The following is a 22,172-nucleotide window of genomic DNA, read 5'->3' as shown; positions in this document are numbered from 1 at the left end:
TGTAATGTGTTGCCCTCCCAAACAGGCCAAAAGTATTCAACATTTAAACAAGCCACACTGAAACGTCCCCAACCCACTCCAACAATGGTGGTAGTTTCTGGGAGACGCATGTAAAAGTCCCTACAGTGTCCCACACTTAAAGGACCATCATCCATACAGTTTGGTTAATAGCTATCACCAAGTAATGTGATATTTGTCTCGCCATTCTGTGGATAAGAGGCCCCGCCTGGTAAATGTGGCTTTCTGAAAAGAAATGACAACGGGTGCATCTCAATAGTCTCAAAATTGTGGCCTCCCATTGACCTTCTGCCACACAATTATGTAAAACTCCAGAATATTACTATAACTGACAAAGGAAGACAGATGAGGCATTTTGGATTATGGAGATGCATCCGAGTTTAATGCATGGTAATATTCTATCATCAGTGCAAGCCAGAAAGACATACTAAGTCATGGAGAAGCATGCCGAGTCCGTGGTGAACTTAAGGACGAAAACGTGTAACTGTGTTGAGTGAGATTCCTCTTCTCCCGACAGTTCGGTAGTTGGTATGGAAGTCAATAGTTTGTGATTTAGCAGCGTTTACAGTTTTTATTTATTTTTTGACAGAACTCCCATGCCTAGACTTTTAAACTTGTAGTTACTGCTGCTATATGGCAGCACGGTGGATCTGTGATCAGTGTGGATGAGAAGTTTAACTGTACAGCACTATGACAGGTGGAATTAAGGCTCATTCCTAAACTAAAAGAATTTGCACCTGACACCTATCTTGGTGCTTGGATCTGTGTTTAGGAATCAGCCTTAACTGTTGAGCAGAACCTGCCAGTAACAGCAGGTTAGGTGTTCTATGTACATACACATTTACAGTGGACATAATGTCCCAAACTAACTTTACACCAGGGTAGAGGGCATCTTCCACTACTCGCAAGGAAACGAGGATGTTTTTGTGGGACAAAAAGTGTGTAGCCTGGGAGACTTCTGGGTGGTCCTGAAAGAACGACAGTATGCCTTAATGCAAACTGATTGCATTTAAAATGCAGGTGAAGGCATTTATAAAAAAATATGGTTAGCTAAATGTTAAACTTGAATTTATTAGCATGATAATAGCGTAACAGTCTTTTCCATTTCCTCATCCATTTGACTAGAACTATATAGTAGAAAAATATACATTTCTATTGAGTTAGTATACCTTACTTTACCAATCTTAACCTTTTTTTTTTTTTTGGACAGAATTATTTAACATATATTTTGCTAGTCTGCTTCTCATCTTAGCTAGCTATTGTTACATCATCTTGTCCTTTGTCTTTTTTTATTAACAAAAACCTATAAAGGATATTTGGAAGCATGCGTTGTTTTTTGTTTTAACCTATCAGTTGTCTTTAGCTGTAGCTACCTCTTTGAATGACAAAAATCCAGTTGCATTAAACCAGGTGTTGCCATTTGATATTACTTCTAATTAGGAGTTTCTACCACCAGCTCTGTTCAACAAGACTAACACAGGAAATTCTCAATCAAAAAGAGATGCTTAGTTTTATAACTCAAACACAATGATAACAAAAGAGATGAACTGAGGCCAGTTTGTGAGAAATGGCAGTTGTCTTATGTTTCTATCAAGACAGCTTCTCACAGATTGCATATTGGGGGAAAGTGAAAAAGAAAAGAAAAAGAAAGCTGCGCTACCAAATCCACGAGTGTTCCACACAGAAACACTCTTGCATACTCAACCATTTGCTGTGAGTAAAGGTGCTCTCAACCAAATGCATGAAAAGACTGTTGAGACAGCAGACCTATCTGCATACATTTGTACATGTCAACAGTTCAGAGGTGAACACACATATGCAAACATACAGTCCACAATGTACAATCCACTGGGTGGCTATTTTTGTTCATACATCAAGAGCGTCACTGCTCACCACTTTATTTGGTAAATTCTGTATTTGTGTACAAATTCAAGTACATATGAGATATATATCTATATCTATATACACACTCTATTCCTTTTCCCCCTCACATACACAGATACATTGCATTTTACTAAGACAATGTTCTCGCTTCAAGTTTTTCTGACTGAAGATAAATGACAATATTATGGGATTTTAAAATGAGGTGATGGGAGGTTGAAAGGTTTGCTTAAGGATATTTGTCTCATTGCACTGAGCAATTTAGACTTCCTTTGTTCTTTGGAACACGAGAAAAAACTGGTGATCCCACCTAACTCTTAGGGCTAAGATGTCAAACGTCGCGTCACAAAACTTGGTGTCCAACCCACTGTTGGCTAACGACCCCCCTCCCCCAACCCTCACCCCACCCTCCCTGGACTAACTGTCAGTCGACATACATGGGCGAGATAGGAGAGGCAGGGATCTGATCCAGAATGCGACACACATAGCTGGCAACGTCCACAAAACGCTCCTCATACATCAGAATGAAAGGGTGTTTCTACAGGAGAGATACACAAAGCTGAAGTGACAATTCATCCTGTATGAGGCAGCTAATTTAAAGTTGGTTTAGCCTAAATCCTCAAATATCACAGAGCTAGGAGTTGGGGTAAAATTGTATTTACTGCAGCAAATAAAAATGACTTTTACATTTCAATTTTAAGTAGTATTGAAACTCACCAGAAGCTCCTTGTACTTTGGCCTTTTTGATTCATCCTTTGTAAGGCTGGACAGGCAAAAAAAGAACAAATCAGAGGCAATGTGCCAAATGTAGTGGGCATAAAAATGTTCCCCAATCAATTTTTACGTGATTGTGCTTACCATAGGTTAACAAAGTTGGTGAACTTGGGGGAGAACTGCCTCTCCTCTGAGTTGCTGAGCTGGGGAGGCTCACCTTTTACCACCTGCGTCAGCTGATCGAAAACACTATTCCACTTAGGGTAGGGGAATCTTCCTGTTGCCAGCTCATACTGATAACAAACAGAAAGAACTGTGATTGTCTAACACTGTGGATTTATCCTTATCGCAACAGCTTAACTTAATAAAACCCTTGAGTCTTACCAGGGTGATTCCCAAACTCCATACATCAGACCGGACATCATAGCCTTGTCTAGAAGCACTGGGGTCTATCCTTTCAGGCTGCAAAATGCACAAATGGAAATATTCTGTGATACACAGATAATTCACTAGACCCCATACGACAGTATTTCACTCTATCATACAAATGCAAAATACATGTCAGTCACAACAATTTTAAATCCAATGACACGTGAAGTGAACTTGTCATTAAATGCAAAGTTCTACTGAGGATGCCCATATAAATGGCATATATGGAATTACTTTAAGGTGTACTGCCGACCTAAACACTGTCAGAAATCCTTCATAGACTCGCTCCCAACTGCAACACCCTCTGTGCAGTGAAAACTACCGAGGAATGACTTGACACACAGCTTAAGCCAGGGGCAGACAATTAATTTTCCCAAAGAGTCACACGAGAAGCTGGACTGTTGCAGAGGGCGATGTTAATAAGCTGAACTCAATTCTGCTCAGTATTAATTTGATCTCTCCACAACAGTTCCACTTCTCATGTGGCCGCTTGGGAAAATTAATTGCACACCCCTGGCTATAGGTACTGAACTGGTCTCCAACCTCTTTTCAGCAAGCCTGATTTATTACAATCCAAAGGATCAGTTGCTCGACAGCACAGGTCTGTGCCCCCATTGGTCAGAACTGAACACAAGGGTAACCCATGCAATATTAAGCAGAAGATTTAAATGTTTTGGCTGCTTGGGGTGCACTCTGCAAGGTATGAACAACTCAAATGAAGGTTCTTAATAAATATGATAATAACATCAACCCGTTTTACTCCTTCACATGTAACTGATGCATATTTCTTAATCAGTGCAGTTGATTACTTACTGCCATGTAAGGCCTGCAGCCTGCATCTCTGGTCTTGGCTATGGAGTCCACCAGCTGGCCGCTGATGCCAAAATCGCACAGTTTGATATTCCCCTTTCGGTCCATAAGAATGTTGGAAGGTTTGATGTCTGCAAACACAGTAAAGGACGACCTAACTATAATGTAACTGGGACGAGAGTTAATTAGTAATAGCTGATCAGAATAAAATGAGAAAACTTACCTCTGTGAATTATTTTCAAGTTTTCTTTTAAGTGGTTCAGTGCTTTAACAGTCTGTTAAAGAGAAAAAAAATCTTTGGTTAATTATTTGATGCTATGCATGCCATTACAGGAAAATTACATTACATGAATATGAAATCGTTGCTTACTGCTAATGTTATTTTGCCTAATATTTCCTCTGGAATGACGTCATCTAATGCACAATATACATATTTGTAGAATTTGTCTAATGAGGTAGACATAAGTTCCATACAAATCCAACAGTCCCCCTGAAACAAAGACATAAAGGTTAGACTCCTTCAAGAATTTGCAATCAACTGAATGAATCAGGTATATTTTGTTTCGGTAACATAAAAAAAGACAGGTGGGTGTGTTTTTCAGACCTCCCTGAAGAGGGCGCCGTAGAACTGCACAATGTAGAGACAGTCACTACTCCTCATCACTACATCAAGGTCCATCAGCAGCTGCTTCTGCTCCTTCTCATCCACAGTGGAGCGAATCCTCTGAGGGACACATCAGAAAACAGACATGCATGTTTCAGCCTCACACTTTTAACCACATTTCTAACTTTAGCAGCATTAACAAGAGAATTCATTTCTGAGAGAGCAATGGACATGAATTGAACAGCCTTCATTTTTGTTATTTATTATACCTTGCAAGTTCACCTGCTATCACCGTGTGCATGCTGGGTTCAATAAAAGTAATGCACATAAACCACTCAAGCCATCCACATCCACTTAACAGTGAGAGGTCATTTGACCACAACACTGATGCTAGTTCAGTAAACCTTTGTTTCAGTCAGAAATGAAACTGTTCGACCCTAAAATGCATCGGCGAAACTAATTCCAATGAGCTCGTTATCATGTTATTCAAAATTCAACAACGCATTTTTCCTAAAATCAGAGTCTGTCAGTATTTCATCTACACAATGAATGCTTCTAAAAAGGCTGTCAGAATAAGCTAACATGTAACCACCTGCAGTGCACACTGCATGCCATCCAGGTGTGTGGGCAGACTGCTGCTGCTTGCACGGCTAATGTTAGTCACACTTTGAGAGACGTTTACTGTCAGACTCGTTTTAGTACAATCGACTAAAATATTAGTTGGTTGGGACGTCTTTGCAAAACTGAGTTCAGATGCCTGTTGATCAGTAAAGACTGGCCTCTGGTGACGTGACATTTTCATGCAGTACACTACAATATATGACCTCAATACAGCAGCTCTGCATCAGCTTAACAAAAAGTAGAGAAGCACCTAGAGACTGGCCAGAGACTGGAATTGGTTGATTCCACAAACTTCTCCAGATCACTAATAGTCTATTATTGGGCTACCTTGACAGCCATGATCTGGCCTGTGGGTTTGTGGACCATCTTGTTGACGGAGCCATACGCCCCACGGCCGATCTCACCAAGGTCTCTCAGATCCTCTGCAGTGAAGTCACAGTGCTGCTCAGGGGAGATCTTCAGCTTCCCAGATGACTCAATACTGTGTGTCCGTAGGCGCTCTCTGTTGAATGTGGGACGATGACAGCATTTAGATTTAATCACTTATATTTTAATCAGAAATTAATTCTATGTGAACTGTAAAGTTTCCATGAACCGGCTTTAAAATCTGATCGGGTATGTGGGATTTGACAAGATGGCAAAATATGAACATAGTATTTGTAATATTTTTATCATTAAAAAAAAAATCCCCTCATGATATTAAAGGTGCAGGATGCATAAAGATTAGACCACCATTAGTGCTATTAAGCAGTATTTCTAAGGATATGCCCCAACTTAGACTGCATGTTGTGCAACCAGAAATATGAACATGTGCTGAAAAACAGTCGTGTCAGTGATTTTGTGCCATTGCACAGCACTCAACAAATTGCCAGGAAATGTAGCAACATGTCAACTTAAAAAAAAAAAAAAAAAAAAAACTGCTAGCAAGCTAAGGTGGTTAGCATAAAAACCAACTCTACAAATGTTTTACACAGAAGCAAATGTAGTCAGTGCATTTCTGTTGTCATAGTAACTTGAAGAGATTTTGGAAAATTGCTCACAAAGAAACTTAATAATCAAAACGTACTTCCTGAGGTTATGAAGCAAATGAGCAGTGTTGTTTCTCTGTAAACGTCTACACAACAGGACTACTTTTTGCAACCAGGCACTGCCCCCTGCTGGCCTGACAAATTCACTCTACTGTTATCAGGTCCAGAGGCTATGTTCAATTTCTATATACAACCTCTTATCTAGTTCCAGTGACATCATGTCCCAACTATCTTTACTCACATGTGAGGGTTCTGGAAAGAGGGAACTGTTGGATTGAGTGGGAGCCTGGAAGCCGGTTTCACTGGAGGGTTGGCAAAATTCAGTTTCAGAGCTTTGCGTTTACCTGGTAGGACAAAGAGAGAAACAGATGCACAGTGCCACCACATGCACACCAGTCTGTGGGTTCAACCAACTGGTGAAGACAGAGGATACACATGGTGTGATAAAATGCCTTTCTTACCTCAGTATTGTCTTTCTACACTTGAGATAAGTCTCAATATGCCACAGCAACTTAATATGATCCAAGTATAAACACATTCATATGCATTATGCAGTTGCATTTGAAAAATATGACTATGAGGGAAGGGTGGGGAAAAAAAATCTGTGGCATGAAGTTTTGGAGTTCTCAAGCTCTTCTCAAGCTTCGAGAAAGCAAAAAGTTTTGAACACAAGCAAAAATGTACAGGGGTTCCCAGTGTTCAGATAGGTGTACTGCACAAGCCCTTTTAGCTAGAACCTTCTGAACAAATGGCATGCAGCATGTGTGCAAGCTATCAGGCTAGTATGCTGTGCACTAAGCAGGGTGCTAACATTGGGAATCCATGTTCAGAATGTTTCCATCAATAATCTTTATAAATGTGCATGTCAACACTAAACAGTTCCCACTGACATGTGAAAGCGACCCAACACTCAAGACAGCACTTCGTTCAGACTGAGGACACATAGGTTGAATTAACTGTTAGGTGCATGTGAGTATATGAATGCATCACCCAAATAGAGTTGGTAATTAAGTTTAGGCATTGTTGAAAGTGCTGAGTTCAAGTGTTAAGTTGTCTCTGCCATGCCCTGTCCAACCAGCTCCTGAATGCAAACAGATCCCTTAGCCTTTTAAGCCCCAGTGCAAATGAATCTTTCATGGCAATAAATATATTTGTGACAATTAACAGCAGTGAACAGTGGACAGACTCCCACTACCAGAGCACCACACAGGCTGTTTCAGTAGTATACAGTGGCATCCTCTCACCTGTGTTATCCAATTACGCACGTGCATGTATATAATAGTATAAACCATGAATCAAGACTGAAGCTCAGTAACAGGAGGCAAGAATGAGCCCAGTCTTGAATATGGCTACAATAACAGAGGGAAGGATGCTCCTTTACACTACTGAGGTGTCCCCACAAAGAGTAGAGGTCGTGTGCTTTGTGTGCAAGTCTAATGCTTACTTTGGGGTATTCCAGACAGGCTTATCTGAAACCCTGAAGTAAAGAAAAAAACATTTTTACTACATTTTCTTGAAATGTGTTGTTAAGAGTTTAAATGGGCCACGTTTGATAAGTGCCGTCCCAGCATGATTCAATGCTGAAAATGGAAAACAGGTCAGGATACTGAGAACGTGCTTTAGCTGGCAAAAGATGTGCCACATATTGGTGGGTCTTGCTCAGTGCACTGCCATATATAACCGATGTAGTATTTGCTGTATTACTGGCAAAATAGTTCAATTTTAACAGTCATTTCAGTACCATCTTACTTTCAATTTTGAAAACCAATGTTCTGCCAGTCTTGTGGCACTGTGCATATGGCACTACTTTCTGCTGTTCCACTTGCAAATACTACCACCAGAACAATAATCAATTACATGTATTTGTCACTGCTGCCTATATAAAACTGTTTTAGGCTTTTGCAATTACTTCCTGTGACCTCTCTAATAGATAGATAGCAATTGTTGTGCCAAGCTAGGTTAGCTGGCTGCTAGCTTGTTAGCAGTACTAAAAGCATATGGCAAAAAAGCAAATAGTTCAATTTTCCCATATTGCCAAGATTATTATTAAAGTTGAATACTGTATCATCAGTGTATGAAGTACTATAGAAGAATAAGTGGATTGTATTAAAAAGTGACAGTAAAATTAAAATAAACTATATTGTTTCCTATACTTTGTTTGGCATTAGCCCTTTTTGCTAACGTATGCTTAGCACTACAAAGTCAAAATACAGCTTATTAAAACGAACTCAATGTCACTGTTTGCCATTGTACCTTAAATGTAAGTATATAAACTAATATCTTAGAAAATTACATTTTTGTGGGGAAAAAAAATAAAACAAAGGGCTACACGTTAAAGCTAGCTGATAAAACAGTCTTAGCAAAAAAAAAAAAAAAAAAAAAAAACCCAAACAAAAACAGTTTGTATTACAAGAATATATTTCATGCTGCAAATTCTTGGTAATAAAGTTAATTACATGCAACTGTTGAATTTAATCACAATGGGGAGTGGGGTGGAGGTAAATAAAATTAATACTAAAAGCTACGATGTTTGTTAGCTTTATAAACAGACAGTAGTAAAATACTATGAACACACTAGTGATGACTGGTATTTGCCGGTGGAACGAGACTGATATTCTCTTTTTGTTGGCTTAGCAGAACACCACAGTTTCACAGTGGCCAGCCACTAAAAACTTGCATGTGCCACTTCAACTGGTATACCTTTCATACAATGGAAACCACACTTAACAGTGTCTCATCAAATGGGGTCTGTCTACATCAGGTCATTCTAACATAGAAACTCAGTTGAAAACATGCAGAAAAAAAGATGATACAATTACAGGTATTACAAAAATGGAAAAAATGGAAAACAAAATAACTTTATGCGAACAAAAGAAAAAGACCAACAGAGGGAAGCGATGGGGACATTTCAATAAATTCCTTTGCCAAGATTGGCCCTAAAAATTAAAAAAAAAAAAATAATAATAATAATTTTTTTTTTCAACTCAACAAAAAACGAAATCTCCCCAAATCAGACTAAAACCTTATAAAATAAGTTTGAATACCTGTTTCATTTTGACATCTCCAGCAGGTGTTGGTTTCTGCAAGGTTTAGATAAAACATTTGATACTGCCACAGAGCAAGAAATTACAAAGTCAGATATGGCTGTTGAGGCTTAAGATTAGGCGCTTAATAATCAATAAAATCCAGAGTAAAGCCCTCCTGATATACTATGAGCACATCCATTATTACATGTAAGTCTGTCTAACCTGCTCTGCTGGCTTTTTCCAATGAAATGACAACTCTTGGAAGAAAACACAGCTTAATGTATGTGAAGCACTTTACATGTGTGTGTAATCAAGGTTTATGAATGACAATAAGAATTCTATTTAACCCCCCAAAACACCCATCAGCTGTCACTACATGACTCCCTGTATATCTGCAGAATTTCAACTATAGCGGAGAACTCCTACTCTGAGGACTGAGGGTTTCATAGGGGGTGACAAGCAAGTCAGAACAAATAGCATCCTATGGAGCTGTAGCCCAAAAATTGACTTTCCCCCCCTCCTCTTGTAATGACACTTATATGGGGGGTGTTAGTCTTCCATATACCACAGCACCAGGAGCAACTTTACTCCTGACAGCAGTCACCTTCAACCGCTCCTTACACACATTCAAAAGTTTCTGTGGTGATTTATCTTTGCTTCTGAAATCTAATTCTAATTTGTAAACAGAAGTAAGCAAGACAAGGCCTAAACCCTCAGGTCAAAGAAGGTGCTTTTCCTGTAAGAAAAACCCTACGGACAAAAGTTCTGTTTGTTACTTCAATTTTAACATAATGTCGATATTGCATTCGCAAAAACTAAACTAATACGTTGTCTCCCTTTTTTAGTTAAGTATTTTTGTCAAGTGTTAATAATTATTTTGGTGATTTTATTCCTATTCGTTGAGGACTCTCTTGCGATCATCCTCTTTTATATGCACAGTGGATTAATGTAGAATAAGAAAATTTGATTTTATGTATTAAGTTTCAGTAGACGTTTCTGTTCCTCACAGCACATTATTAAAATGTGTGACCTCACTAAAACAAATCTTAGCTGACTACAGGTTTTGTCACGAGGTCTGCCTGTCCGATAAGAGATGACAGTGTGCGCTTAGAGGCATTAACTAGATAGAGATGTACACTTAACAAATATAAAGGCTTAGACTTTAAATTTATTTAACAAATAGAGGTGATTTGTGTCAACACGTTATGAAACCACCGACAGAACTACCGTTAGCAACACAAGGAAGACAAGTAACGTTATGTATGGCCTGAAGCCAACAGAATTTAATGTTGACACTTAATAGAATTGATAGCCCCAACTTTAACTTTATTAGCTCCATCATTTCTTTGCTACTCGGAGCAAAGCACTGAAACAGTGGCCTGACCGGGGACAGAAGTACACTTCAGTGTAGGCCTTGAGGCTACTTGTAGCAGCCCTCTGCTAATAACAAAGGCGAAAAAGTTAAAATAGTTGGAGAACTCATTTTTTTAAACAACGTAATACTTTTAAAGGTAGAGTCGAGATGTACGATTCAAACTTCAGGAATGAAAACACTTGACTATGCCATTACAGGCCCGTTGGTACAACAATTAAACTGAAGCTTGTGCATCATTGCTAGCCTAGCAGCAGTGCAGTTTCAGGGAGATGGAGATGAAGCTAAGCGCAGAAAGACAGAATTAGCGGAAGTCTCACGAGTCAGACGTCAAAGTAAAAGCGCTGCTTGTCAACAGACAATTACTCAGATCCTACAGTAAAGCCTTTGATTAGTTTAGGCTAATCAACTACATGGTGTGAATATTTTTTTAAATCTGATTTAACATGTAAAAACTTACATGTGTGATGCTTGTCACTAACTGCTCATTTTAATTTTAATTATGATTAACCAAATAAGTGCACAGATTGACCTTACTCAAAGAAAAGGCGGTTCGGCCACTATTTTGGCTTGTTTTAGCAAAAGTGTGCATTTTGCATTAACATAAGCGGAGCATCTGCAACAGATGCATTAAATTGATCACGTTTCCAGACATGGGCCGCGTAACATAATTTATTTTGAAAGTTCTGACCGAAAAGACTTACTTATTGGGTTTCTCTTGGCTACAGTGTTTCTGCTTTTAGGAAGCTAAAGGCTACCCTTTCCTACAAACTCTTATGTCCCCAGTAGAAATATGAAACTGTGAACTGGAGCCAGTTCTCGCCTACCTTGCATGCTGCTGCTCTGTGTTTGCTGGTGGAGTTGGTGCGACGTTGATCCTACGATGTTGCTGTTGTTGCTAGAGCTAGTGGAGTTGCTGTTAGGACTGGGAGTCGCCATTGTTGTGTTGAATTCCAGCAGCAGCGCTCAGGCTGCAATGCAGAGAGTGAAACTTCGCCCGCTCTGCCTCCAGACGGGACACTGCGCCACTTGAACGCAACAGCCGCAACGACGGCCACGTCTCTGCTGTTGCTGCTTTTATGGACAATCGGAAATAGCAAATCACGACTTCACAGTTGAACGTTTGACCTGAATAAATAACAAATGTATATAACATATTCTACATTCTGGCTAGTTTGTATCGACTCAATTCTATACTTTTGTTTTATATTCTAAGCGATTTAACACAATATGATGGACAAAAGACGATTCAATTCAATTCAATTTTATTTATATAGCGCCAAATCACAACAAAAGTCGCCTCAAGTAATGTAATACATTACGATCTAATGTATTACATTTTTTATTTCGTGTTGAATAATGAAGCTTCCTTTTTTAATTTGTAATATATTTTACTCAGATTTTTATAGTTGGATTTACACTGTTAGATGTGTCAGCTCATCAAAGATAATCAAGGATCACATAATATGTCAAACAGCCTTTGAAATGATACGCAAATTTCTGTCCAGGAAGTTTATGCTTCATTTTTGGTAAAATAAATTCTGGTGTTTTATTAGTCTGTTGCTTAGCACAAATTAACATATGTGTATATGTATCGGTGATTTGAATGTAGCCTGCTAATCAGCAGTAGCTGCTAACTAGCACTCCAACCTCACCGGTAAAAGTCTGCCAGTCTGTTATTACAGTCTAAGCTAAAAATGCTACACTTTTAATGTTCAACTCCATAACTACATTTATACCAAAACAACAGAGACAATGGTTACGCCAAATTGAGTATTTATGATGAGATACTCAAGAAACAAGGGCTTGTGTTTGTGGCAGTGAGGCAAATGTAGTGGTCAAGCTTTTTTCTCATCCCTTTTTTGTAAAACAAATGCACCACTACTTTTTCTGTTTCTGGACTGCTGCTACATGTTAACCACAAATCATCGGTGATCAGTATGGGAAACTGGCTCCTTCCTTTTGATTGCATGTGTTACTTTCTCCTTTGGGGAGAGCTTATAACAAATACAGAACTTATAAAACATGTTAACTTCGATTTTCTTATTAAACAAACTAATTTATTAATAATTTAGGCACTCTGCATGACGCAAATTTCTAAAACGTAAAATAATAATCCTTGTGCCGCCGCAGTCCTCCAAAGTGTCCCATTTTAAGAAATACTGCTCTAATGAAGAAACACAAGTATTAGTACGCATCTGTACATGGTAAAATTTCAGGATAAATCTGAGGGCCAAAATGAGTAGCTACATAACATGTCGGGTAGATTTAGCCTTTTACATCTGAGGGGTAAAAACTGCATATGTAGAACCAGCAGTCAAATCAAAAAACACATTAAAACTTTGCTTTGCAATAAAAGTGTCGTTTTTTTTCTCCCCTAGGTGGCACTCTTGTTCCACAATGGAACTGGTTCTACCATCAGGCTCTTTAGGCTTTCAGTGTGAAGGAAGAGATGGTTAAATAGGTAATCGACAATGTATATGGAAATACCATACCATACACTGGAGCCTGCTATCACATCATTATATTTATATAACTCCACCCCATGATGAATAACTTAAGTCTCAATTTTTAATTTACCACTAACTTGAACACATCACACAATGCAAGAAACAGTAGCATTTAATGTATCCACTGAGCATAGATAGGTTTTTATTTTCACTTTATTTCATACAGCCTTAATCAAACACTTTCAATCAAGTGTTGTCACCAATTTGGTGTGTTATCATTCACACGCTGTCATAAATTAAAAAACAACATAAGTGTCAATAAAATATCTGAGCTACTGTATTTGTAAAGTATGCTGCTGTTTTCATATTATCATATTACAATCCCTTAAATAGTTCCTAATTTGTCAGTGTTTTTCCATTTGAAAATAACTTAAAAACCTCAGTGCTGTAAAGTGGAAAGCAGCGAGAACACTATCTTCTTGTAAGGTGTACTCATAATATTCCCACTTCCTCAGCGAAACATCCTTCAAGTTCCCAGTCTGAAGAACATTTCTCAAAATCCAAACAGTTCCATCACAGCTCCAGGTGTGATTAAACACAAAAGGACACTTTCAAAAATCTTCTAAATTAGTTCCTAGGTGTATCACTAACTAACTGGTGGACTGGACTCACACAAGAAATAATTCTTCAATAATTCTTTTTCAAGACAGAAGTGATAAAGTTGTGATTCTTTAATTACAGTATGTGTCCTTTTGTCTGGATGGAAACAGAAACACTCGATCTGTGATACTCCCGTATCCTTTCAGCTCCATCCTGTCTCCATATACAGAGACTGTGGCGAATGCATTGCTGTCAGGTGGTGTCTCAATCACCCCATCAACCGTCAGGTGGTGCACTCCTGTATCTTCGTCTTGGCAGTATCCACCGTCGTGGGCGTGTCCCGCCATGTAACACACCACACTGGTGTGGGAGCGTATGACGGCCAGGAGCTCTTCAAAGTTCCATGCGAGGCAAATGGTGTCTGTGCAGTCTGGGTGGATGGGGAGGTGACCTGGATAAAGGAGGAAAAATAAAAACACATGTGTTCTTTTAAATTGTACTAGAAGCACTGGAATGTTGAAGATCAGGCTCTGATCAAGCTGAGCTGGGATCAGCATACGTTCACTTTGGGTTGTTGGCTACCTTTGTGTTAGCATGCTGTTTGTTCAGATGCTTGCAAAGGGCTGGTGTTTTGTTAGCAGTGTAATGCTCTTGGTTCTGTGCTGGATGCAGTTTGCAAACCTAGAACCAAGGAAACTGACTGCAGCAGCAGAAGACCACACCAGGAACCGTTCCTGCTAAGAGCAGGAAACTAGGGCTCCAGTTTGCATGAGCTCATTAAAACTGGACAGTAGAAGATAATGCAAGATAATGTGCCATGTCACAAAGCTCAAATCATCTCAAACTACTTCCTGGAACATGCCAGTTAGTTTACTGAACTCAGATATAGCTCTTTCAGGATGTGGTGGAACAGGAGAGTCCCATCACAGACATTTTGCTGACAAAGCTCCATATTAAGATAAGAAGCTCTTATCTTAATATGGACTGAAATCTCATAGGAAGGTTTCAGCACCTATGCCGTGAGAAATTAAGAAATTAATTAATTGTTTTCTTTTTTCTTTCTCAGCAGGTGACCCAGGTGATTGATATATGCATTTTTTTCCTTCTTTTTTTTCTTTTTCTGCCCATTCTGTTGGTTTTTGTCTTTTGCCCTTCTCCCCCGTCCCTCTTCTCAGCTGTTTCTCTTTCCCTCTTTCTTTCTCCCCTTCTTTCCCCCAGTCAAGTCTGTCCCATATTCAGTAAGTGAAAATAAAATAAACAATAAAAGGTGAATCAAATGGACCATTATGGCAAGGCTGGGATGGTCAATTTGGTAAAGTAAATCCGTTGGGCATCTTTCTTTGCCTTTAGACAATAATTCTGATGGCAAAAGAGCCAAACGGGACAGGCAAAAAAAACCAAAACTGGACAGTAGAAGATAATGCAAGATAATGCACCATGTCACAAAGCTCAAATCATCTCAAACTACTTTCTGGAACATGCCAGTTAGTTTACTGAACTCAGATTCGCTCTTTCAGGATGTGGTGGAACAGGAGAGTCCCATCACAGACATTTTGCTGACAAAGCTGCAGCAACTGCATGAAGCTCTTATCTTAATATGGACTGAAATCTTGTAGGAAGGTTTCAGCACCTATGCCGTGAGAAATTAAGGCAAATCTTGGTCCTGTACTAGCAAGGTGTCCAGTGAACGTATTTAAAAGTTTTACTTACTGACAATTGTGACCTTTTCTTGTTTCTCATCAGCTGATGATAGAAGAGAGTCTAACCAGTCCAGCTGGTCCTTACTGAACCCACCATTGAACATTGTGAATCTCTGCGTGAGATTGTTAAATGCTGAAACAAAAACACAAACCATCATCAACTCAGTTGTTGGGTCGCAAGCTAGTTTAGTCAATAACAAGTGTAAATCCATAAAACCTGTTTTCTATCCTTTGGTCCTCATTTACAAATTATGCTACTAAAACACATAACTGTCCTACTGGATACCTTCACTGGTATAAATTACATTTTCATCTAAGAATTGTCAGTTGTTTAAGGAAGGCAATAAATAAACTAAATACATATTACTGCATTTTATACTGTGTACATGCATATTCCTGTTACTTGATATCTGGGCTAATGTAATTACATTTGTTTTATTAATGTTGTAATTATCAGTAAAGCATACCTGGAGGGCAGTTGAGATCTTCGTTTTTGTTATACTGCTTTATCAAATTCATAGCATCGACATATTGTTCACTGGCCTTCTCTCTTCCCAGCAGGCTCACATCATAGGCATCCAGGACAACAAATGTAAACCCGGGGAAAGGGCTGAAACTGTAAGCATATATGCCGGAGCCGGCCGGGGCAGTGCTCATGCTCCTGTCAGTGTGGAGCGTGCTGTTGAGCTTTGAACGCAGCAGCGCGCTCCTGCTGAAGTTATAAAACTCGTGGTTTCCCCATACATGATACACCTCCGCGGGGCAGGAGCTCAGCTCTCTCAGCACGGTGTCCAGCGCGCGCTCCGAGGCGTCCTTGGGCTTGTTAAAGCCGTCGATAATGTCTCCCAGCTGGAGAATAAATGCTGGCTTGACAGCTGATTCCGACCAACTTTTCCGAGCATTTCTCAAGAGCTGGAGACCGCTTCGGTAGTATCGCCTACGAGTCCGAGTGTAATTGTAGCCGTCGTCGATGTCTGCGTACTGAATGTCAGCTATCACGCCGAACGTAAACAGCAGCGTTTGCTGACGACAGTCGTCCATTCTTGGTGTTGTCTTCGGATCAGCTTGAGTGCGCCCCTTATATCTACCGAGGAAGATGAAAATACCGACTCCACGCAGGTATCCTGTCCACCCCCTCACATGCTGACTGCCTGCCAGAATTTCTTCCGTTGTCTAGAATGACAGCGCAGCAGCCAGCGCGTAACCGAAACTGACGGCAACAAAACAACTTCCGGCATCCTTCGAAATAATGCTGAAAGCGAAACTGACTCATCGCAGCACACGTGAAGTGAAAATGTGGAAACTGGCTTTAAAAACTACTCATAAATTGTATATTTTATTTCATAGGTGAGAATACTACATTTTTCTTTTGGTTTATTTTTCTAGATTTGTAGAGAAATTTAAAGACAAATGTATTGATTTTATAGAGAATATAAAGAAACATTCATTTACCTATGCTACCCCTGCAACAAAGGTCTCCATTATAAAATATATAGTGTTTGAGTTCCCAGCATGTTTAAAATTTTGCTCTAACTTTCACTTGACAGTGCATGAATCAAAAACATCTTTTCCATCTTACCTCCACTCAGGTATTTATTCCAACAGGCTATACAGTAGTTTGGGGCGTGTTGTTTGTTTTGTTTTTCAACAAATTTGACATAGCTATAAGACTATAATGAAGGAGAAGGTTTAATCTAAAATAGTATAAAGCAAAGACAACAGACAAAAACTTGTATTCTTTTTTCCTTTAAATGTTAGAGAGAACAGTTCTGTCTTTCAGCAGAACTGCAAGTATACTCAAAAGATTAATAAAAAATTGAAATATTCTTCTGAAAGCTATATAGATGAGGAAGTCCTTAGTAAATATACCTCAGATGAACAACAACATATGATATATTACACAGTGTAAATGTTTATTAAACAAATGTACACCAAAATACAGAAGCAGTTGTAAAAATTAAATACATCCTGTGATTCAACAGCTTGTAAAACCACCTTTTAGCAGCAATAACTTGAAGTGATTTCTGTATAACTTAATTAGTCTCTTGCATCTTTCTGAAGCACTCTTCTTTACGGCGTTGTTTCAGTCCATTGAGGTTTATGGCCAAACCTTCATGGCAATTTAAATCAAGCTAAAACAATCTCAATTTGAGGACTTTTACAAACAGTGATGTATTTTCAGTGAGGTATTAGTACATTTTACTAAACAGCATAACGGATCAATACACCTTCCACCACAGCTGCCCCCTTAGTTTAGTTTTGATCTGCTTACCACAACAGAAATGTCACAAACATGAAATGACCCCCTCCAATTCTAAGGACCTATGTTCTTGATGATTTATGATGTCACCCTTTGGTTTGTTAAGCCATCTTCATTTTTATTGGTCCCGATTATTCATTTATTATTTATTATTTCTAGCACTGCTTTCACATGCTCACATCTGTGTCTGCATCAAAATAAAACTCGTCTTCCTTATTTGCATCAAGAAAAAATATATATATACCAAAACTTAATGCAAAATTAAAATCAACAAGGCTGTTCCAGGTGATCCTCTTGGAGGCACAAGCTCATAATGTGGAGGAAATTTCAATTTTGGTGATTTTTAAATTCTTTTAACATAATGTTAGTCGTCTACATTAGTCCAGGAAACTGCAGGGAAAAACTATGATCTGCACAAGCGGATGGTCCAGCACTGATTTAGGGAGCAACTGATTTGCTTTTGCTTTTGCATTTTAACTGGTGAAGCATACATTTAAGTATCAATCAATCATGCTTGCCCATGCAAAAATCATTATCAAAATGAACTTTTTATTAATTGTGCAGCCCTAAAACAAGTATATTGACAATTATTTATAACATTTTAGCCTTTTACTGAACATTTTTTAAAGTTTTAATGAACATTTTCAGTGTTTTCAAATTCAAAATCTCTAGGGTTGCAAGAGTAACCTTCTGTATGGGGTTCTGCTATCAGACAGTAGTTTTACAATCATGGCTTGCACGTCACTGTTGAATTTCACCTGAAGTCTCTTTCCCAGGAGTTTCTGTTGTTAGGCCTGTGACACATTTGGGAATCCATTTGAGGACAGTGGCATCCCACTCACCCTCAGCTCTGTCCTGCAAAGGCTGGAGAGAGGACAGGATGAATCCTACAGATAGAAAATGCTCTAAGAACACACTTTGGCATGTAATTCAGTCAGAATGCAGACATATTTCTGTGTTTCCACAAATAGCAGCATGACTATCTGTAGAGTGAGCTGAGCATGACAACATCTGCAAACACAAGGCACATCTGCAGCCAGCACACAGCCACTCAAGTCAATTTGATTATAAGCAGATTTTAAAACAACAAGGGCTGACCAAATTTCTGTATGACTAAAAATAATAACTCAGAGCAAACCAGAAAGAACAAAACAAACAAAAAACAAAGTGAAAGAAAAGTATCAAAAACTAATTCACATTTAAATGCAAGCATGTAAATATGCTTCTTCAAGCAGGTTTTAAAGACAATTTAAAGAAGTGTTGGTGAGGTCCTGATTTGAAGAGGCAGACTGTTCAAAAGTGTATGTGCAACTACAGCAAAGGCCTGATCTCCTCTGTGCTTTAATAATAATGGATTGCATTTATATAGCGCTTTTCGAGTCCCTCAAAGTGCTTTTACAATTCATTCACTCTCACACACTGGTGGAGGCAGCTACAGTTGTAGCCACAGCTGCCCTGGGCCAGACTGATCGGCCCCTCTGGCCAACACCAGTAGGTGAAGTGTCTTGCCCAAGGACACAACAACCAAGACTGTCCAAGTCGGGGCTCGAACCACCAACCTTCCGATTACAAGACGAACTGCCAACTCTTGAGCCACGATCGCCTTTAGTCTGCTTCTCAGAACAACCAGAAGCTGTGATCAGCTGACCTTAATGCTCTATCTCGTGACTTTTTTCCCCTTAATAAATGAAATCATTAAAAAAGTGCATTTTGTTGGTATGTGGGCTAGCTTTGTCTGATACTTGTTCGATGATCTGAATGTGTGAAAAAAAATAGTAGCTCAGGAAGGGGGCAAATATTTAACATCACCGTGTTTCTGTTCAAGTGAATCGAGTGGATTTACCTGCTCTGCTTTCTGGTATTCTCCATGCTGCTCACAGCCGATGTCAAACACATACTTCCCCGGGCCAAGCGGCTACAAAATTAAAACCGAAGATAATAAGGGAGAGAGGCACAGACTCATCCTCATTTACAATGACACAGACCACAATGATATAAGAACTGATTGTTGTTTCTGTTGATTGACACTGAAAACACCAATCTATGTCATTTTGGAACAGTGGGGCAAAAAACAAAACAAAACAATACACAAGGCAAGAATGGAGCCGCATAATGTAACTTTCTTTGTGGTTAAAAACAGAAAAATGAGTTTTTTGTTTTTCCTTAAAAAGTCTTTTTACAACACTTTGACCTTTTGATTATGTGATGAATGAAGCGATTCTGAGGGCTCTATAGAAGACGCACCTATCCTAAAGCCTCTACTTATATCAAAGTAATAATGCTACAGTATACATACATTCTTTAAAATTAGACTTACGCTGAAGTACAAATGTTCTGCATTAAAACATACTTCAAACTCTATAGAACGGTTAAATCATGGAGATAGCTGGAGATAATTCACTATAGCTAAAGCACACCATAATTTAATAGTTTATATATATATACATACATACATATATTAATCTAATTCTGCTAAATAGAAGTACAGTAAAAGAGTACAGTCCATCAAACCGACTAACTAACTAAAAAAACTAACTAAAATCCCCACAAAGCACGGTGACTAATGAAGCCTCCAGGAAAATGGTTAACTCACTGGACAAATGATGTCGTCCCCTCACATAAATATACACACAGGTGCAATGAAAAGAGTGAATGATGCTCTGAATTTAGGGGAATAAGGAGGACGGTGTCATAAAAACATTTATGTCACTAAAAACAATGAATAGTGATGACAAATAACACATAACTTAACAGTGATCACAAAAATCATGATAATCATTTTGGCTATTGTCACTTTTCACACCATGCACAGGCTACATTAAAACATATTCAGTATTTTGATCGATCACTGACCAATTTGTGAGAATGTTATAAAAATAAAACTTACATAGTTGTTGATAAAGTTGCCCATGAATCTGTGGTTAGTATGGAGGTACTCTCCAGCTGACTCCATCTTGCCGTTCACCCAAGTGCCCTTGAACTTAGAGCCAGTTTCTTGGTAGTGGTAAATGCCCTGTCCGTGCCTGGAAATCACAAAAACAGCAAAGATTCAAGTAGCTTTTAACATATCTAGTTACAGCTAACTTCAAAGTAAAAGCATGTTGGTGCAAAAAAAAGTTCAAACATCTCAGAAGTTAAAGACATGTGACAGCATTTCTGGGACTACATTTCAACATGAAAAAAGTCCTGCTCTCTAGAGTATTAATACTGTTGAATCAAAGTAAATTATCTTAACATAAAAAAGTGTATATATAATATAAACCCTGACTCCTTCTGGCATTACAAGTTGTTATAGCAATTGTGATTGCATTTCTTGTGACATACCTCAAATTTTGCAGCCACTCTCCATCATAGGTGTCTTTGTTGGGGTAGGTGTAGACACCGTGACCTTGTCTCATACCCTCAACCCACGACCCTGGCAGTCAGAAGAGGCAGTGGTAAGAGTTTTGCTTACAGAAACCAACATCAGAGCTTCAGCTGGCTTTAAAAACGTTCTCAGGACTGTATAAAAATAATTTTGATTGGTAGAAGTACACAACACACTCATGTAAAGCACATTTGTTATACCTTCATATTTGGACCCATCGGGATAGTAGAAGGTTCCCTGTCCATGTTTCATGTTCTGCTGGTAGTTCCCTACATATCTCGCCCCATTCTTGAAGCGATATGTCCCCTAGTGGAGAAAGCAGTTATATTTAAATATATATTAGTCCTTACCCGAGTAGCATCAGGGAAAAGCGTGAAATATTAAGAATTTTCTTTGGGACTAAATATTTAAATAAAATTGTAATTAGAGGGTAAGACTGCTTTAAACTGCTTAATGTTCTCACGCACTGTCCACACTGTTATCTAATTTAGCAGCTTTTTCTATATCTAAAGGATAATGTCTTTATGTGCTGATATGCACATACATGCAGAATGTTGTGTGCTTTGGACTGCAGGGGTCCAGCTCAAACGTCCTACCTGTCCGTGTCTTCTCCCGTTCTGATAGTCTCCCTGATAAATGTCTCCGTTGGGCAGAATAGCTTTCCCGAATCCGTGCCTTTCTCCAGCTTCATTTCTGCCTCCTTCATACTCCTGCTCGGGTAAAAACAAAATAGGGTTTTACCATTAGCTTTAGTTCATCGTCGGCAGCAAACAAACTTAACACGATAATTATATTCTCTCACCCCGAGTTTATTTTGTTCATCCTCGAACTCCTCAGATCCTACGTCCGACATGTTTCTGTCAGTTTCTGAACGACTGTGTTGTAGTTTTAGTTGAAACAGAAGCGCCAAAAACGGGGAAAATCCTGCACCTGCTCTTTTAGCCTACTAGTTTACAGTTGCTATGACAACCGTCGGTCACGCGAGCTAAAGACCCAGGCGCGCTCTTGCCTGAGAAGACTCTTGCGCAGTATTGATGTTCATTTGTGTACTGGACGGACGCAGCCACAAGAGGGCGCCCGTCTGACTCCGATTTTTTTTTCCAAGCTAAAAATGTTTATTTTGGAGAATACGTTGTAAGTTACTATGGGTTTTTTAAAATGTGATAGTAGCTTTTTATCTCTACTCTATTAAACTTTAAAGCCAAGTTCCCCACTTCTCCATAATGAAAAGCAACGAGTGTATTCAATGTAGTTCAGTCTATTTTGGAGGGTGTTATTCTAGCAGTAAACAT

At 38.9% G+C, this 22,172-nt stretch overlaps 3 protein-coding genes across 8 annotated transcripts; all 3 read right to left on the bottom strand.

Annotated features, from left to right (window-relative positions):
• Positions 1 to 1,877: 1,877 nt before the first annotated feature.
• map2k4b (mitogen-activated protein kinase kinase 4b) lies at positions 1,878 to 11,569 on the bottom strand. Of its 6 annotated transcripts, none has more exons than XM_026177427.2 (13): positions 11,331 to 11,554; positions 9,150 to 9,185; positions 7,550 to 7,582; positions 6,347 to 6,449; positions 5,405 to 5,579; positions 4,457 to 4,576; positions 4,223 to 4,342; positions 4,076 to 4,127; positions 3,856 to 3,983; positions 2,998 to 3,075; positions 2,758 to 2,906; positions 2,617 to 2,662; positions 1,878 to 2,437 (listed from the first exon to the last, which is right to left on the bottom strand). In XM_026177427.2, exons 1-13 carry the CDS (start codon positions 11,440 to 11,442, stop codon positions 2,324 to 2,326), a joined length of 1,266 nt encoding a protein of 421 aa, XP_026033212.1. In that variant the 5' UTR covers positions 11,443 to 11,554; the 3' UTR covers positions 1,878 to 2,323. The 6 variants fall into 6 exon arrangements, with proteins under 6 accessions (XP_026033212.1, XP_026033215.1, XP_026033213.1 ...); XM_026177430.2 differs by having other exon boundaries at positions 6,347 to 6,407; XM_026177428.2 differs by lacking the exon at positions 7,550 to 7,582 and having other exon boundaries at positions 11,331 to 11,569.
• A 1,550-nt stretch (positions 11,570 to 13,119) lies between these two features.
• Positions 13,120 to 17,241, bottom strand: adprm (ADP-ribose/CDP-alcohol diphosphatase, manganese-dependent). Its single transcript, XM_026177659.2, has 3 exons — positions 15,721 to 17,241; positions 15,264 to 15,386; positions 13,120 to 14,004 (listed from the first exon to the last, which is right to left on the bottom strand). The coding sequence occupies exons 1-3, from the start codon at positions 16,292 to 16,294 to the stop codon at positions 13,685 to 13,687; spliced, it is 1,017 nt and encodes a 338-aa protein (XP_026033444.1). The 5' UTR covers positions 16,295 to 17,241; the 3' UTR covers positions 13,120 to 13,684.
• Positions 17,146 to 21,861, bottom strand: rsph1 (radial spoke head component 1). Its single transcript, XM_026177656.2, has 7 exons — positions 21,683 to 21,861; positions 21,477 to 21,590; positions 21,081 to 21,186; positions 20,838 to 20,928; positions 20,401 to 20,536; positions 19,357 to 19,428; positions 17,146 to 18,377 (listed from the first exon to the last, which is right to left on the bottom strand). Exons 1-7 carry the CDS (start codon positions 21,731 to 21,733, stop codon positions 18,255 to 18,257), a joined length of 693 nt encoding a protein of 230 aa, XP_026033441.1. The 5' UTR covers positions 21,734 to 21,861; the 3' UTR covers positions 17,146 to 18,254.
• Between the last annotated feature and the right edge of the window lie 311 nt (positions 21,862 to 22,172).

Source organism: Astatotilapia calliptera, chromosome 8, assembly GCF_964374335.1.
Source record: "Astatotilapia calliptera chromosome 8, fAstCal68.1, whole genome shotgun sequence".
NCBI lineage: Eukaryota > Metazoa > Chordata > Actinopteri > Cichliformes > Cichlidae > Astatotilapia > Astatotilapia calliptera.
This window is presented reverse-complemented; position numbering and strand designations above follow the sequence as displayed.

Excerpts from the sequence above, each read along its gene's own strand:
- map2k4b (XM_026177427.2), bottom strand. The coding sequence starts at position 11,442 with ATGGCGACTCCCAGTCCTAACAGCAACTCCACTAGCTCTAGCAACAAC. Across the intron at positions 6,450-7,549 it reads CCTGTCTGGAATACCCCAAA|GTAAACGCAAAGCTCTGAAA; the intron begins GTAAGCATTAGA and ends TTGTCCTACCAG. Across the intron at positions 2,663-2,757 it reads ACCAACTTTGTTAACCTATG|CCTTACAAAGGATGAATCAA; the intron begins GTAAGCACAATC and ends TTGCCTGTCCAG.
- adprm (XM_026177659.2), bottom strand. The coding sequence starts at position 16,294 with ATGGACGACTGTCGTCAGCAAACGCTGCTGTTTACGTTCGGCGTGATA. Across the intron at positions 15,387-15,720 it reads AGATCTCAACTGCCCTCCAG|CATTTAACAATCTCACGCAG; the intron begins GTATGCTTTACT and ends TTTTTGTTTCAG. Across the intron at positions 14,005-15,263 it reads AGAAAAGGTCACAATTGTCA|GTCACCTCCCCATCCACCCA; the intron begins GTAAGTAAAACT and ends TCCTTTATCCAG.
- rsph1 (XM_026177656.2), bottom strand. The coding sequence starts at position 21,733 with ATGTCGGACGTAGGATCTGAGGAGTTCGAGGATGAACAAAATAAACTC. Across the intron at positions 20,929-21,080 it reads CGATGGGTCCAAATATGAAG|GGTCGTGGGTTGAGGGTATG; the intron begins GTATAACAAATG and ends TCTGACTGCCAG. Across the intron at positions 18,378-19,356 it reads AATACCAGAAAGCAGAGCAG|CCTTTGCAGGACAGAGCTGA; the intron begins GTAAATCCACTC and ends TCCTCTCTCCAG.